Source organism: Sebastes umbrosus, chromosome 22 (assembly GCF_015220745.1).
Source record: "Sebastes umbrosus isolate fSebUmb1 chromosome 22, fSebUmb1.pri, whole genome shotgun sequence".
Taxonomy (NCBI): domain Eukaryota; kingdom Metazoa; phylum Chordata; class Actinopteri; order Perciformes; family Sebastidae; genus Sebastes; species Sebastes umbrosus.
Window position 1 is genome coordinate 1528936 of NC_051290.1, and position 13643 is coordinate 1542578.

At 40.1% G+C, this 13643-nt stretch overlaps 3 protein-coding genes across 3 annotated transcripts in view; 1 reads left to right on the top strand and 2 right to left on the bottom strand.

Annotated features, from left to right (window-relative positions):
• LOC119481828 overlaps nucleotides 1-13643 on the bottom strand; it is a 67004-nt gene that overhangs the window by 41537 nt on the left and 11824 nt on the right. The gene's annotated exons all lie outside the window — the stretch shown is intronic.
• LOC119481878 (low affinity immunoglobulin gamma Fc region receptor II-like) lies at nucleotides 1305-3203 on the top strand. Its single transcript, XM_037759193.1, has 5 exons — nucleotides 1305-1341; nucleotides 1441-1485; nucleotides 1759-2013; nucleotides 2177-2413; nucleotides 2548-3203. Exons 1-5 carry the CDS (start codon nucleotides 1311-1313, stop codon nucleotides 2694-2696), a joined length of 717 nt encoding a protein of 238 aa, XP_037615121.1. The 5' UTR covers nucleotides 1305-1310; the 3' UTR covers nucleotides 2697-3203.
• Nucleotides 3697-13643, bottom strand: part of LOC119481824 (golgin subfamily A member 6-like protein 22) — a 60577-nt gene continuing 50630 nt past the window's right edge. The window contains exons 19-27 of the mRNA XM_037759075.1: nucleotides 8269-8355; nucleotides 7895-8008; nucleotides 7022-7075; nucleotides 6575-6661; nucleotides 6201-6314; nucleotides 5341-5382; nucleotides 4795-4980; nucleotides 4409-4513; nucleotides 3697-4248 (exon numbers count right to left, since the gene is read on the bottom strand). Of these exons, the coding sequence (XP_037615003.1) occupies nucleotides 4090-4248; nucleotides 4409-4513; nucleotides 4795-4980; nucleotides 5341-5382; nucleotides 6201-6314; nucleotides 6575-6661; nucleotides 7022-7075; nucleotides 7895-8008; nucleotides 8269-8355 (948 nt within the window). The 3' untranslated portion in view covers nucleotides 3697-4089. The remainder of the gene's footprint in view (nucleotides 4249-4408; nucleotides 4514-4794; nucleotides 4981-5340; nucleotides 5383-6200; nucleotides 6315-6574; nucleotides 6662-7021; nucleotides 7076-7894; nucleotides 8009-8268; nucleotides 8356-13643) is intronic.

Here is a 13643-nt window from a genome sequence, read left to right on the forward strand (position 1 = left end):
ACGTTGCATTTACATGCATGGTGTCTTTTCAAAATAAACTTCCAACGTAGGTTTACTTAGTTTTTAGGTTTACTTACGCAACAAAAGTACTTGGTTATGTTTAGGAAAAGATCGTGGTTTGGGTTAAAATCAATACGTTTGTTACGTGACTGCCGTTAGTAAAGTTCTTTCTTTACATAACAAAAGTACGGTAAAATAAGTTCCATCCATCCATTTTCTTCCTCTAATCCGGGGCCGGGTTTTGGGGGCCAGCAGGCTTAGCAGGGAATTCCAGACGTTCCTCTCCCCAGCAACGTTTTCCAGCTCTTCCTGGGGGACCCCGAGGCGTTCCCAGGCCAGACCAGATATATAATCTCTCCAGTGTGTTCTGGGTCTACCCCGGGGCCTCTTACCAGTTGGACGTGCCAAAACCTCCAAAGGGAGGCGTCCAGGAGGATCCTGATCAGATGTTGAACCACCTCAGCTGGTCCCTTTTCGACGCAAAGGAGCAGCAGCTCTACTCCGAGCTCCCTCCGGATGTCTGAGCTCCTCACCCTCTCTCTAAGGCTGAGCCCAGACACCCTATGGAGGAAGCTCATTTTGTTCGCTTGTATCCGCAATCTCATCCTTTCTGTCATTACCCAAAGCTCATGACCAGAGGTGAGGGTTGGAACGTAAACGGACCTGTAAATCGAGAGCTTCGTCCTCCAGCTCAGCTCCCTTTTCACCACTACGGTGAAATCAACGGTCCGGTTGCACTGCACTGCACTGGACAATTTGACTTTTGGTTTCACACGGAACATGAACAGCGGTTTCCAGAGTGAAAGTCCTGTGTTTGTTTGACCTGTCCATCACCACTCCCACCCCCCCTACAAAGACTTTCTCCCTCTTTATACTACGTCAGTTGCTCTGACCGTCTAATACTGACGGGGATGGGTTCACATTGGAGTTAGTTGAAAGCCCGGTGCATGAAGCCAAAGGGTGCGTTGGTATCAGACCTTGAGGGGACCAAGCATTGATATTTGAGAATGGGGTGCAGAGACATTAGTCATACCTAATGACATAACAAGCTACTCATAATGACTGTTAAGGGTGTTAAAGGTTGTTTTCTATTCACCCCCCTCCCTGATACTAATCAGCTGGTGTGCATTTCTGAGATCAAACTTAGAGGATTGTGAATGAATGCCTATAACTCAAAGACAGGCAGAACACGGTATGTTGAAGCCACTGTGAGTCTAGCAGGAAGAACTGGACAGGAAGAGGAAGTGGAAGTTGTCATATACTTAAGCAGGACTTCAGTGTGATGCTCAGACAGTCAGCAGCAAGACAGCATGGAGGTTAGAGCTCTCTGCATCAGACTGTGTGAGTACTGACTCTCAGGTTTCTGTTTCTTCTGTAAAGGTTTGATATATTCTGTGAACACTGTGTCTGATATACAGTTTACTGCTGTTTTCTATCCAGTGATGCTTGTGTTCATTCTTCTGGGTGCACATATTCAGAACAGCGGTAAGTAGCAGTTATATCTGTCTCCATGATGTAACATAAGATTCTACCTTTTTGATTTTCATAAATTTACCAAAAGTGTAATTGTCCGAAGTAAAAAATGTGTGTGAAGTTTCACATTTGGGGAATACCAGAGTGTGTTCTTGAAAAAAAAACAAATTTAAACAATATCTCCCCAAAAGGTGAATGCACATTTAATTGTTTTAATTTTGTGAGGTCATGTTTCGTCCATCATGGGTGTTTAATTTGAGACAGATCTCTGTCGTTCTGTTTCAGATGCAGCTTTTCGTATCGTTTCAAACAGTCTGCAGTTCCTTCAGTACGAGACGGTGTATTTGACCTGCGAGGGTCTGGATGGCTCCACTCAGCTGAGAGGGGTCAGGAACACGGCACGCTTCATTTCAGCCGGTGATACTAAGACGCCAACAGCAGCTTTTACCATTCATAGAGCCTATCCAGCAGACGGTGGAGAGTACTGGTGTGAGACTGAAGGAGGAGAGAGGAGCGACAGTGTTACCATCTCTGTCACTGGTAGGTTTACGTTTCTATAAAAAGTTATAACATGAAATCCATCAGATTATCTTTGAACATGAAAAGAGATGTTTTTGTCAACATTAAACTCTTATCAATTGTCTCATCTAACTCCCACATAACATAACATTTCATGCCCAGCTAAAGAAGCTTTGTTTTCCAGCTGGTTCAGTGATCCTGGAGAGTCCTGTCCTCCCTGTGACGGAGGGAAACGATGTGACTCTGAGCTGCAGGAACAAGACGACTTCCTCCAACCTCACAGCTGATTTCTATAAAGACGGCCTCCTCATCAGGAGCAGCTCTACAGGAGAGATGACCATCCACAGCGTCTCCTGGTCTGATGAAGGACTCTACAAGTGTGACATCTCTGGAGCTGGAGGATCACCAGAGAGCCGGTTAGGTAAGAAAGTCCGTTTGAGGATCAGTTCTCAGTTTGTGTCAGAGTAAAGCTCCAGAAAGCCCTCAGAGACGACCTGTTACGTCCTGTTAATACTGTCCTGGTGTTACAGCAGATGTGTCCTGTTGTCTCTGCAGCACTTCACAGAGAGACGTGTCCCTCCTCAGACCACTTCATACATGCGGTCCTGGTCTTGAGGACTGTGTCCACCATAGTGATGGTGGCTCTGCTGCTGCTGCTGGTGGGACTACTGCATTGTGGGAAACTCAGAGTCAAGCAGAAATAACTGGTCCTCATGTTTACAGGTCAAAGGTCGTTTGGTCATCAAGAAAAGACGTTTTAACATTTCATCTTCTGTCTTTACTTTGACCTTTGTTCAAGTTGGCTATAAGGTGTCAGACTTCTCTGTGTTACTTGTTCATACTTGCAGTGGCTGTTAGACTTTCTCACACACAGAAAGGTTAACAACCACAGAGCTACTGACTGATGCATGGACTATTTTAAAAAGCCAGATGACAGTTTTCTCAGTACATGTTGTTGTTCTATGTTTAGTTTTAGACTCTACAGATGCTGCTGATCATTTGAGCTCCTCAGACACAAACCACATGAGAGAATATATGAATAGAAGAGGTGTTAAAGAGGCTCTGTAGAAACAATAAGATGTTCACAGTTTGATAGGTTTAGCATTCAGCTCAAAGCAGCTGTTCCTCAGTGCAGCCTCACAGAGCTGCTAGCAGGACTGTAGACCAGCGGTTCCCAACCTGGAGGTCGAGACCCCCAGAAGAGGTCATGAGATCATTAACAGGAGAAGAAAGCCGAAAAAAACATTTCTGCCTCAAAGTTATGATTATCTTTTTTTTTGTTGAGCTTATCTCGATATGTGAACTTGAATCATCCTTCAAAATAAAGTTCACTGAATTCATTTATATTAAAGATCAGCTTTGGTCGACAAAGAACAACAATTTAGAACGGGGATTATTATTCACAACCTGCAGCTACAACCTTTTACTGTTTTACTTCCTTTATTGTATTTAAGCAACACAAACACAGACTCATCTTATGTGTTTATTTGAATAGAAAACATGTAAATGAAAAATAAGATTGAGTAGTTTCAGTCAAGAAAACTTTGTCAGCACAACTAATTTTGCTAAACACCAAAGAATGTACAGATATCACTCTATGAATATAAAAATGTAGTTGTATCTCACAGGACCAATACGAAAAAGTACATACTTTGAAGTTGATATATTTGGTATAAATGTACAGCACCTGGAAATGTCTTTATCTTTTTTTATCTCTTCATTACAGAACATGGAGTAGGGAATTACATATTATTAGTATGAATTGAATTACAAACAATGCACATAGAATTTCAAAGATCTGTGAAGATCTAATATAAATATTCAATCCAGTAAACATACTAAATGAAAGTTCCTGAGTTGTATTAGCTCACATGTTGTTATTGAGTTGAATTTATTTCATCATTTGTCTTTAACAGTTCATTAATGAAGAGTTGATTTTCAGTACTGAGTCATGTTGTTCTGATGTTTAATGTTTACATCACTATTTACCATTCAGAATCCATTCTGGTGTTACGGATGGTAACGTTTTCTCCTCTTTCCTGTTGTAGTTAAAAGGAGCTAAAAGGTAAGAGAAGCTAAAAAAAGTGTGACAGATGGCTAATTATAATCTTTCAGTGAGTAAAACATGAGTTGATGTCGGACGTTAGTGTTGCTGATGAGGGTGAACATCAGTTGGTCTCTAGAGTTCCAGGGTGTCAATTCCTTCCATGACTGAAGCTCAGTGGGATCATAAGGGTTACAACCTGTGCCAGACATCTGTAAAATACAAAGGTCACAGACTTACAAACAGAATCATTGAATCTTTAAGTAATACACATATTTTATCATTATTATTTCCTTTAATTTCTAATGGAACTCAACAACAGTGGTGAAAGAAAGAAGAAAAACATAAATTGAGAAATCAACAAAGACTCACAGTGACGGTGCGTCTAGACTTGAGTTTGAATGATGACTTAAATGTGTATGAGATGATTTTTTCGTTGACCTCCATTTCTAACCTCCAGCCTCCCAGTCGTTGGTCCTGAAGGAGAGAAATTAGGTACGAGAGGGAGGATGAGACTAAAAGAGACTAATACATTATGTGTTACAGTTGAATCCATTGTGTTTATACAGTAAATGATTGTATGATATTTCTGTCTTCTCATGAAAACAAGAGAAAGAGATTCTGGGGTAAACATCAGGTCATTATCTTGGTTTGTCCCATCAGAATATCCCAGGATGCACTTGGTTAACATACTGCTGTACATATTCTACACACTTATAAAGTACTTATAGTGTTCATATACACACAAACAGCATTACCTTAGGGACCGTGTTTATGAGACGGATATAATTGCCCTGTTGGTTGACCTCAACGACAATGGGAAGTTCTGTGTTTGAGCTCTGACTGGCTGAGCTGCTCTTGTCCTCCATCTCTTTCTTTAGTTTCTCCACTTCTTTCTCAGCTTCCTTCATTTTAGTCTTCTCCTCTTGGAGCTTCTTCTCAAACTGGAGGTAAAGAGAGATGAAGAGAGACATTTAGTTTCATTCAGTACTTTATTTAGTCCACGTTATATCCTGATGAACTAGTTTCTGATTGGCTGGATGTTGTGATAATGAGCACATAGTTAGTCTCAGGTTTAACCTGTTTACTCTGAGCACATTTATCTAACATGAAATTAGAAAATAAGAACTTTACATTTGATCACAGATTAGATTGAATGTGAATAAATAGATTTACTGTTTCACTTCTTTGTGTTTCAGTTATTTAGTTTCTCTGATTTTTAGTTTGATCATGTTTGTTTCAGCAACAAATCAAAGTCACATGGAGAAGATAAAACAATGATTTGGTGAAAAGATGAACCTCACCTTGTTCAGTTCTCCATCGTGTCTCTGCTGCTGATCACGGATCTGTTTGTTAAAGTGGGAGAGAGGAGAGATGAAGTAAATGTTCACATTAATGTCTGGATGAATTCTCATTGTGATCAGATGGATGATGTGTTGAAACTGGTCTGTGGTGTTGCTGCTTGCAGCTTTCTAGAGAACTGATCATACAAACAACTAAACACTCAACTCTGCTCTTCATTGGTCCTCAGTAATACACCTGATATAGTTGAGTCACATCACGACTACTCAGAAACACCGGTAGAATAAACTCTAGTTCACTGAAAAAACACACCAAGTCTGGCTACTAGTGGTCAGAAACACTGATGAAATACACTTATCAGATGTATTAATTACCAAATAGACATATTAATCACTTGCTTTAACATAACCTGTAAAGTAGAGCATGGATTTAATTAGTGTTTGTATTTAGCTGGTGGTAAAGTTATAAGTTAGTATGGTAGAAACATCCACTAGTTGAGTTTCAGGTTCAGAGTGGTGCTGTCCCTGTAGACTATCCACTCAGACTAGTTTGGTTGTAACGTTATTCTATCCAGCATCCAGCAGCAGAAGTGAAGTTCAGTCAATGAGCTGCTGTCTGTAAAGACCTGCTGCTGATGACATGCTGGACTCAGTCTGCAGAGAACTAAAGCTCAGAGTGATGTCACTTGTTTATTCAAAGTTTATTCATATTGTCCAAACTGCACTAATCTTGACCCTGCATGTCCTCTGGTCCTGATCGTTACACCCTCCTAGTGTGAAGTAGACTGGACTCTATTATGAAACATGTATTCTAATGTGTCTTTCACCACTTTTTAGCTCCTGCAAATATAATGTGTGTGTACTTTTTTCTTCAGCTGGCTGATCTCTCCAGTCGTGAGCTCCAGTTGATGTTTTGTCTCCTTCAGCTCTTCATTAGTCTTCAACTGTATTTTATCTGCTTGTTGTTTGTCCTCCAGCTAACAGACAGACAGATGGATGTTGATTTCAACTGTTAGTAAATCATAATCAGACACGTTATCACAGATTTAATGTGAATAAATAGATTAACTGTTCTTCTTTGTGTTTTAGTTTTAGTTATTTGGTGTCTCACATTTGTTCTCATGTTTAGTTTCAGTTGTTGTGGTTTCAGACAAATATCACTTATGAAGATGATTAAAATAAAGTGAGATGAAAACACAGATAAATAATTGAACAGTGTTTTAGGTAATAAATGAACCTTGGTCTGCATCTCTTTCTTTAGGTTCTCCACTTCTTTCTCAGCTTCCTTCATTTTGGTCTTCTCCTCCTGGAGCTGCTTCTCAATCTGGAGGTAAAGAGAGATGAAGAGAGACATTTAGTTTCATTCAGTACTTTATTTAGTCCACATTATATCCTGATGAACTAGTTTCTGATTGGCTGGATGTTGTGATAATGAGCACATAGTTAGTCTCAGGTTTAACCTGTTTACTCTGAGCACATTTATCTAACATGTAATTAGAAAATAAGAACTTTACATTTGATCACAGATTAGATTGAATGTGAATAAATAGATTTACTGTTTCACTTCTTTGTGTTTCAGTTATTTAGTTTCTCAGATTTTTAGTTTGATCATGTTTGTCTCAGCAACAAATCAAAGTCACATGGAGAAGATAAAACAATGATTTGGTGTAAAGATGAACCTCACCTTGGTCGTCTGCTCCTTCAGTTCTCCATCGTGTCTCAGCTTCTGATCCCAGATCTGTTAGTTAAAGTGGGAGAGAGGAGAGATGAAGTTAATGTTCACATTAATGTCTGGATGAATTCTCATTGTGATCAGATGGATGATGCGTTGAAACTGGTCTGTGGTGTTGCTGCTTGCAGCTTTCTAGAGAACTGATCATACAAACAACTAAACACTCAACTCTGCTCTTCATTGGTCCTCAGTAATACACCTGATATAGTTGAGTCACATCACGACTACTCAGAAACACCAGTAGAATAAACTCTAATTCACTGGAGAAAACACACCAAGTCTGTCTACTAGTGGTCAGAAACACTGATGAAATACACCTATCAGATGTATTAATTATCAAATAGACATATTAATCACTTGCTTTGACATAACCTGTAAAGTAGAGCATGGATTTAATTAGTGTTTGTATTTAGCTGGTGGTAAAGTTATAAGTTAGTATGGTAGAAACATCCACTAGTTGAGTTTCAGGTTCAGAGTGGTGCTGTCCCTGTAGACTATCCACTCAGACTAGTTTGGTTGTAACGTTATTCTATCCAGCATCCAGCAGCAGAAGTGAAGTTCAGTCAATGAGCTGCTGTCTGTAAAGACCTGCTGCTGATGACATGCTGGACTCAGTCTGCAGAGAACTAAAGCTCAGAGTGATGTCACTTGTTTATTCAAAGTTTATTACTATTGTCCAAACTGCACTAATCTTGACCCTGCATGTCCTCTGGTCCTGATCGTTACACCCTCCTAGTGTGAAGTAGATTGGACTCTATTATGAAACATGTATTCTAATGTGTCTTTCACCACTTTTTAGCTCCTGCAAATATAATGTGTGTGTACTTCTCTCTTCAGCTGGCTGATCTCTCCATTCTTGATATCCAGTTGATGTTTTGTCTCCTTCAGCTCTTCATTAGTCTTCAACTGTATTTTATCTGCTTGTTGTTTGTCCTCCAGCTAACAGACAGACAGATGGATGTAGATTTCAACTGTTAGTAAATCATAATCAGACACGTTATCACAGATTTAATGTGAATAAATAGATTAACTGTTCTTCTTTGTGTTTTAGTTTTAGTTATTTGGTGTCTCACATTTGTTCTCATGTTTAGTTTCAGTTGTCGTGGTTTCAGACAAATATCAGTTATGAAGATGATTAAAATAAAGTGAGATGAAAACACAGATAAATAATTGAACAGTGTTTTAGGTAATAAATGAACCTTGGTCTGCATCTCTTTCTTTAGGTTCTCCACTTCTTTCTCAGCTTCCTCCCTTTTGGTCTTCTCCTCCTGGAGCTGCTTCTCAATCTGGAGGTAAAGAGAGATGAAGAGAGACATTTAGTTTCATTCAGTACTTTATTTAGTCCACATTATATCCTGATGAACTAGTTTCTGATTGGCTGGATGTTGTGATAATGAGCACATAGTTAGTCTCAGGTTTAACCTGTTTACTCTGAGCACATTTATCTAACATGAAATTAGAAAATAAGAACTTTACATTTGATCCCAGATTAGATTGAATGTGAATAAATAGATTTACTGTTTCATTTCTTTGTGTTTCAGTTATTTAGTTTCTCAGATTTTTAGTTTGATCATGTTTGTCTCAACAACAAATCAAAGTCACATGGAGAAGATAAAACAATGATTTGGTGTAAAGATGAACCTCACCTTGTTCGTCAGCTCCTTCAGTTCTCCATCGTGTCTCAGCTTCTGATCCCAGATCTGTTAGTTAAAGTGGGAGAGAGGAGAGATGAAGTAAATGTTCACATTAATGTCTGGATGAATTCTCATTGTGATCAGATGGATGATGTGTTGAAACTGGTCTGTGGTGTTGCTGCTTGCAGCTTTCTAGAGAACTGATCATACAAACAACTAAACACTCAACTCTGCTCTTCGTTGGTCCTCAGTAATACACCTGATATAGTTGAGTCACATCACGACTACTCAGAAACACCGGTAGAATAAACTGTGGTTCACGGAAGAAAACACACCAAGTCTGGCTACTAGTGGTCAGAAACACTGATGAAATACACCTATCAGATGTATTAATTATCAAATAGACATATTAATCACTTTCTTTAACATAACCTGTAAAGTAGAGCATGGATTTAATTAGTGGAGGTATTTAGCTGGTGGTAAAGTTATAAGTTAGTATGGTAGAAACATCCACTAGTTGAGTTTCAGGTTCAGAGTGGTGCTGTCCCTGTAGACTATCCACTCAGACTAGTTTGGTTGTAACGTTATTCTATCCAGCATCCAGCAGCAGAAGTGAAGTTCAGTCAATGAGCTGCTGTCTGTAAAGACCTGCTGCTGATGACATGCTGGACTCAGTCTGCAGAGAACTAAAGCTCAGAGTGATGTCACTTGTTTATTCAAAGGTTATTAATATTGTCCACATAGCACAAATCTTGTCCCTGCATGTCCTCTGGTCCTGATCGTTACACCCTCCTAGTGTGAAGTAGATTGGACTCTATTATGAAACATGTATTCTAATGTGTCTTTCACCACTTTTTAGCTCCTGCAAATATCTTTCTGATCACAATAAACATCTTCATTCTGATGAAATTTGTGTGTGTGTACATTTCTCTTCAGCTGGTTGATCTCTTCATCCTTTCTCTTCAGCTCATCATTAGTCTTCTTCATCTGTGTCTCAGCTTCTTGTTGTTTGCCCTCCAGCTAACAGACAGACAGACGGATGTTGATTTCAACTGTTAGTAAATTATAATCAGACACTTTATCAGATTTGATCACAGATTAGATGGAATGTGAATAAATAGAGTAACTGTTCTTCTTTGTATTTCAGTGAGTCCAGTTTCAGTTATTTAGTTTTTCAGATTTGCTCTCATGTTTAGTTTCAGTTGTTTTGGTTTTATACAAATATCAGTTATGAAGATGATTAAAATAAAGTGAGATGAAAACACAGATAAATAATTAAATAGTGTTTTAGGTAATAAATGAACCTTGGTCTGCATCTCTTTCTTTAGGTTCTCCACATCTTTCTCAGCTTCCTTCCTTTTAGTCTTCTCCTCCTGGAGCTTCTTCTCAATCTGGAGGTAAAGAGAGATGAAGAGAGACATTTAGTTTCATTCAGTACTTTATTTAGTCCACATTATATCCTGATGAACTAGTTTCTGATTGGCTGGATGTTGTGATAATGTGCACATAGTTAGTCTCAGGTTTAACCTGTTTACTCTGAACACATTTATCTAACATGTAATTAGAAAATAAGAACTTTACATTTGATCACAGATTAGATTGAATGTGCATAAATAGATTTACTGTTTCACTTCTTTGAGTTTCAGTCATTTAGTTTCTCAGATTTTTAGTTTGATCATGTTTGCCTCAGCAACAAATCAAAGTCACATGGAGAAGATAAAACAATGATTTGGTGTAAAGATGAACCTCACCTTGTTCGTCAGCTCCTTCAGTTCTCCATCGTGTCTCTGCTGCTGATCCCAGATCTGTTTGTTAAAGTGGGAGAGAGGAGAGATGAAGTAAATGTTCACATTAATGTCTGGATGAATTCTCATTGTGATCAGATGGATGATGTGTTGAAACTGGTCTGTGGTGTTGCTGCTTGCAGCTTTCTAGAGAACTGATCATACAAACAACTAAACACTCAACTCTGCTCTTCATTGGTCCTCAGTAATACACCTGATATAGTTGAGTCACATCACGACTACTCAGAAACACCGGTAGAATAAACTCTGGTTCACGGAAGAAAACACACCAAGTCTGACTACTAGTGGTCAGAAACACTGATGAAATACACTTATCAGATGTATTAATTACCAGATAGACATATTAATCACTTGCTTTAACATAACCTGTAAAGTAGAGCATGGATTTAATTAGTGGAGGTATTTAGCTGGAGGTAAAGTTATAAGTTAGTATGGTAGAAACATCCACTAGTTGAGTTTCAGGTTCAGAGTGGTGCTGTCCCTGTAGACTATCCACTCAGACTAGTTTGGTTGTAACGTTATTCTATCCAGCATCCAGCAGCAGAAGTGAAGTTCAGTCAATGAGCTGCTGTCTGTAAAGACCTGCTGCTGATGACATGCTGGACTCAGTCTGCAGAGAACTAAAGCTCAGAGTGATGTCACTTGTTTATTCAAAGATTATTCATATTAAACAAAACTGCACCAGTCTTGACCCTGCATGTCCTCTGGTCCTGATCGTTACACCCTCCTAGTGTGAAGTAGATTGGACTCTATTATGAAACATGTATTCTAATGTGTCTTTCACCACTTTTTAGCTCCTGAAAATATTTCTGTGACCAAAATAAACATCTTCATTGTTCTTCATTCTGATGAGAGTTGTGTGTGTGTGTGTGTGTGTGTGTGTGTTTACGTGTGTACTTCTCCCTTCAGCTGGTTGATCTCTTCATTCTTGATCTTCAGTTGAAGTATTCATCTGTTAGTGTTTCTTTTAATGTGAGAAGTGTTTGACCCTGATGTTCAGTATGAGGTCCTGGAGACGCTGGACTCTTTAACTGCTCTAAAAGATATACTTTTTATTCATTTCATTCCTTCATTCATCTTTTATTCATTCATTAGGGCCCGAGCACGAAAGTGCCAGGACCCAACGGTGTCCTGGCACGAAGTGCAAGGAACCTATTGTTTTTCTGGGGATTATTAGGGCCCGAGCACGAAAGTGCCAGGACCCAACGGTGTCCTGGCACGAAGTGCAAGGAACCTATTGTTTTTCTGGGGATTATTAGGGCCCGAGCACGAAAGTGCCAGGACCCAACGGTGTCCTGGCACGAAGTGCAAGGAACCTATTGTTTTTCTGGGGATTATTATTATTCTTTTTCCGCTGCAAGATCGCGTTTTTGACGACCTTAGCCATCCCCAAAACTCACGAAAAGTGGAGTATGCGTCAGAACTGGTGGGAAATTCAATGTTCTGGAGTGACTGGGCTCGGGTGTCTCCAGAGGGCTCCATAGCGCCCCCTAACGTACGCAGTTTTTCAGAGAAAGTTTCTTCGATCTTCACGAAATTCAAGTATGTCATTGCTCACGCCCTCATACCTGGATTAAATGATTTTGAGATTTCTTCGGCAAACAGGAAGTCAGCCATGTTGGACTTCCTGCGTGATTTTAGAATTTACGAACGCATATTTGAAGACTTTAGGATGCACAAAAATTTATGAAACTTTACACACACATCCAAACTAGTAATTACTTCATTTTAGTGGTGAAATTTTGCTTGGGCGTGGCATGTTGGCTCTCTAGCGCCCCCTTATGTCTTTCAGATTTTGAACATACCTTTAGGTACTCGAAAACTCATGAAATTTGGCAAGATGATAGACACCTGTGAACTTTATTTAAATATATAGCCATTAGGCTCAGTGTGTTTAGCCGGCTCTATAGCGCCCCCTAACGCGTTGAAATTTTAACTTTGTCAAAGTTGATCCGATAATCATGAAATTTGGTATGCATATCCCACTCATCATTTGAAACATATTCCTCATTGGGTTTCATTAGCTCCGCCCACCCGGAAGTCGGCCATATTGGATTTCATGTCACTTTTAGCATTTTATAGGCCGCGTACTTTAACGAACTCCTCCTACAGATTTAATCAGATCGATTTGAAATTTGGTCAGGACCATCTTAAGACCTTGAAGATGAAAAGTTATTAAAATCGTGAGTTTTCACTTAACGAGCGGAACGTGGCGTGGCGTCCATTTTGAGCCATTCGCCATGAAACAGGCAGTTATTGTAACTCAACTGTACATAGTCCGATCTGCCCCAAATCTCTCAGGTATGATGGTGGTCCAGTACTGATGACATGTATATGAAAAATTATACTCATAGCCCCGCCCCAAGACGTTAGCCCCGCCCCCTTTCATATCTCATGAACCGTTTATAGTAGATTCTTGCGGGAGGTGTCATATCACTCAGCAGAGAGTGCCTGTTTCATTGGGGATGGTTAGCCCCGCCCCCTACACATTAGCCCCGCCCCCTTTCATAACTCATGATCCGTTTGTAGTAGAGTCTTGTGGGGGGTGTCATATCACTCAGCAGAGAGTGCCTGTTTCATTGGTGAAAGTTATGCCCGCCCCCTACACATTAGCCACGCCCCCTTTCATAACTCGTGATCCGTTTGTCGTAGAGTCTTGTGGGAGGTGTTATATCGCTCAGCAGAGAGTGCCTGTCGTAGAGCCTTGCGGCAGGCGTCGTGGCGCTCGTCAGAGTTTCGGCTTCACGGTGCCCGGCCGCGTCGGTCGGCGTCCCGCCAGCATCCTCGACGCGCAAGGGGCGAGGGCCCGTTCATCGCTGCTTGCAGCTTTAATTATTATTATTATTCTTTTTCCGCTGGTAGATCGCGTTTTTGACGACCTTAGCCATCCCCAAAACTCACGAAAAGTGGAGTATGCGTCAGAACTGGTGGGAAATTCAATGTTCTGGAGTGACTGGGCTCGGGTGTCTCCAGAGGGCTCCATAGCGCCCCCTAACGTACGCAGTTTTTCAGAGAAAGTTTCTTCGATCTTCACGAAATTCAAGTATGTCATTGCTCACGCCCTCATACCTGGATTAAATGATTTTGAGATTTCTTCGGCAAACAGGAAGTCAGCCATGTTGGACTTCCTGCGTG

Bases quoted from the DNA above. Each gene is read 5' to 3' on its own strand.
- LOC119481878 (XM_037759193.1), top strand. From the start codon at position 1,311: ATGGAGGTTAGAGCTCTCTGCATCAGACTGT. The intron at 1,342-1,440 runs GTGAGTACTGAC...TTTTCTATCCAG, and splicing joins AGCTCTCTGCATCAGACTGT to TGATGCTTGTGTTCATTCTT. The intron at 1,486-1,758 runs GTAAGTAGCAGT...GTTCTGTTTCAG, and splicing joins TGCACATATTCAGAACAGCG to ATGCAGCTTTTCGTATCGTT.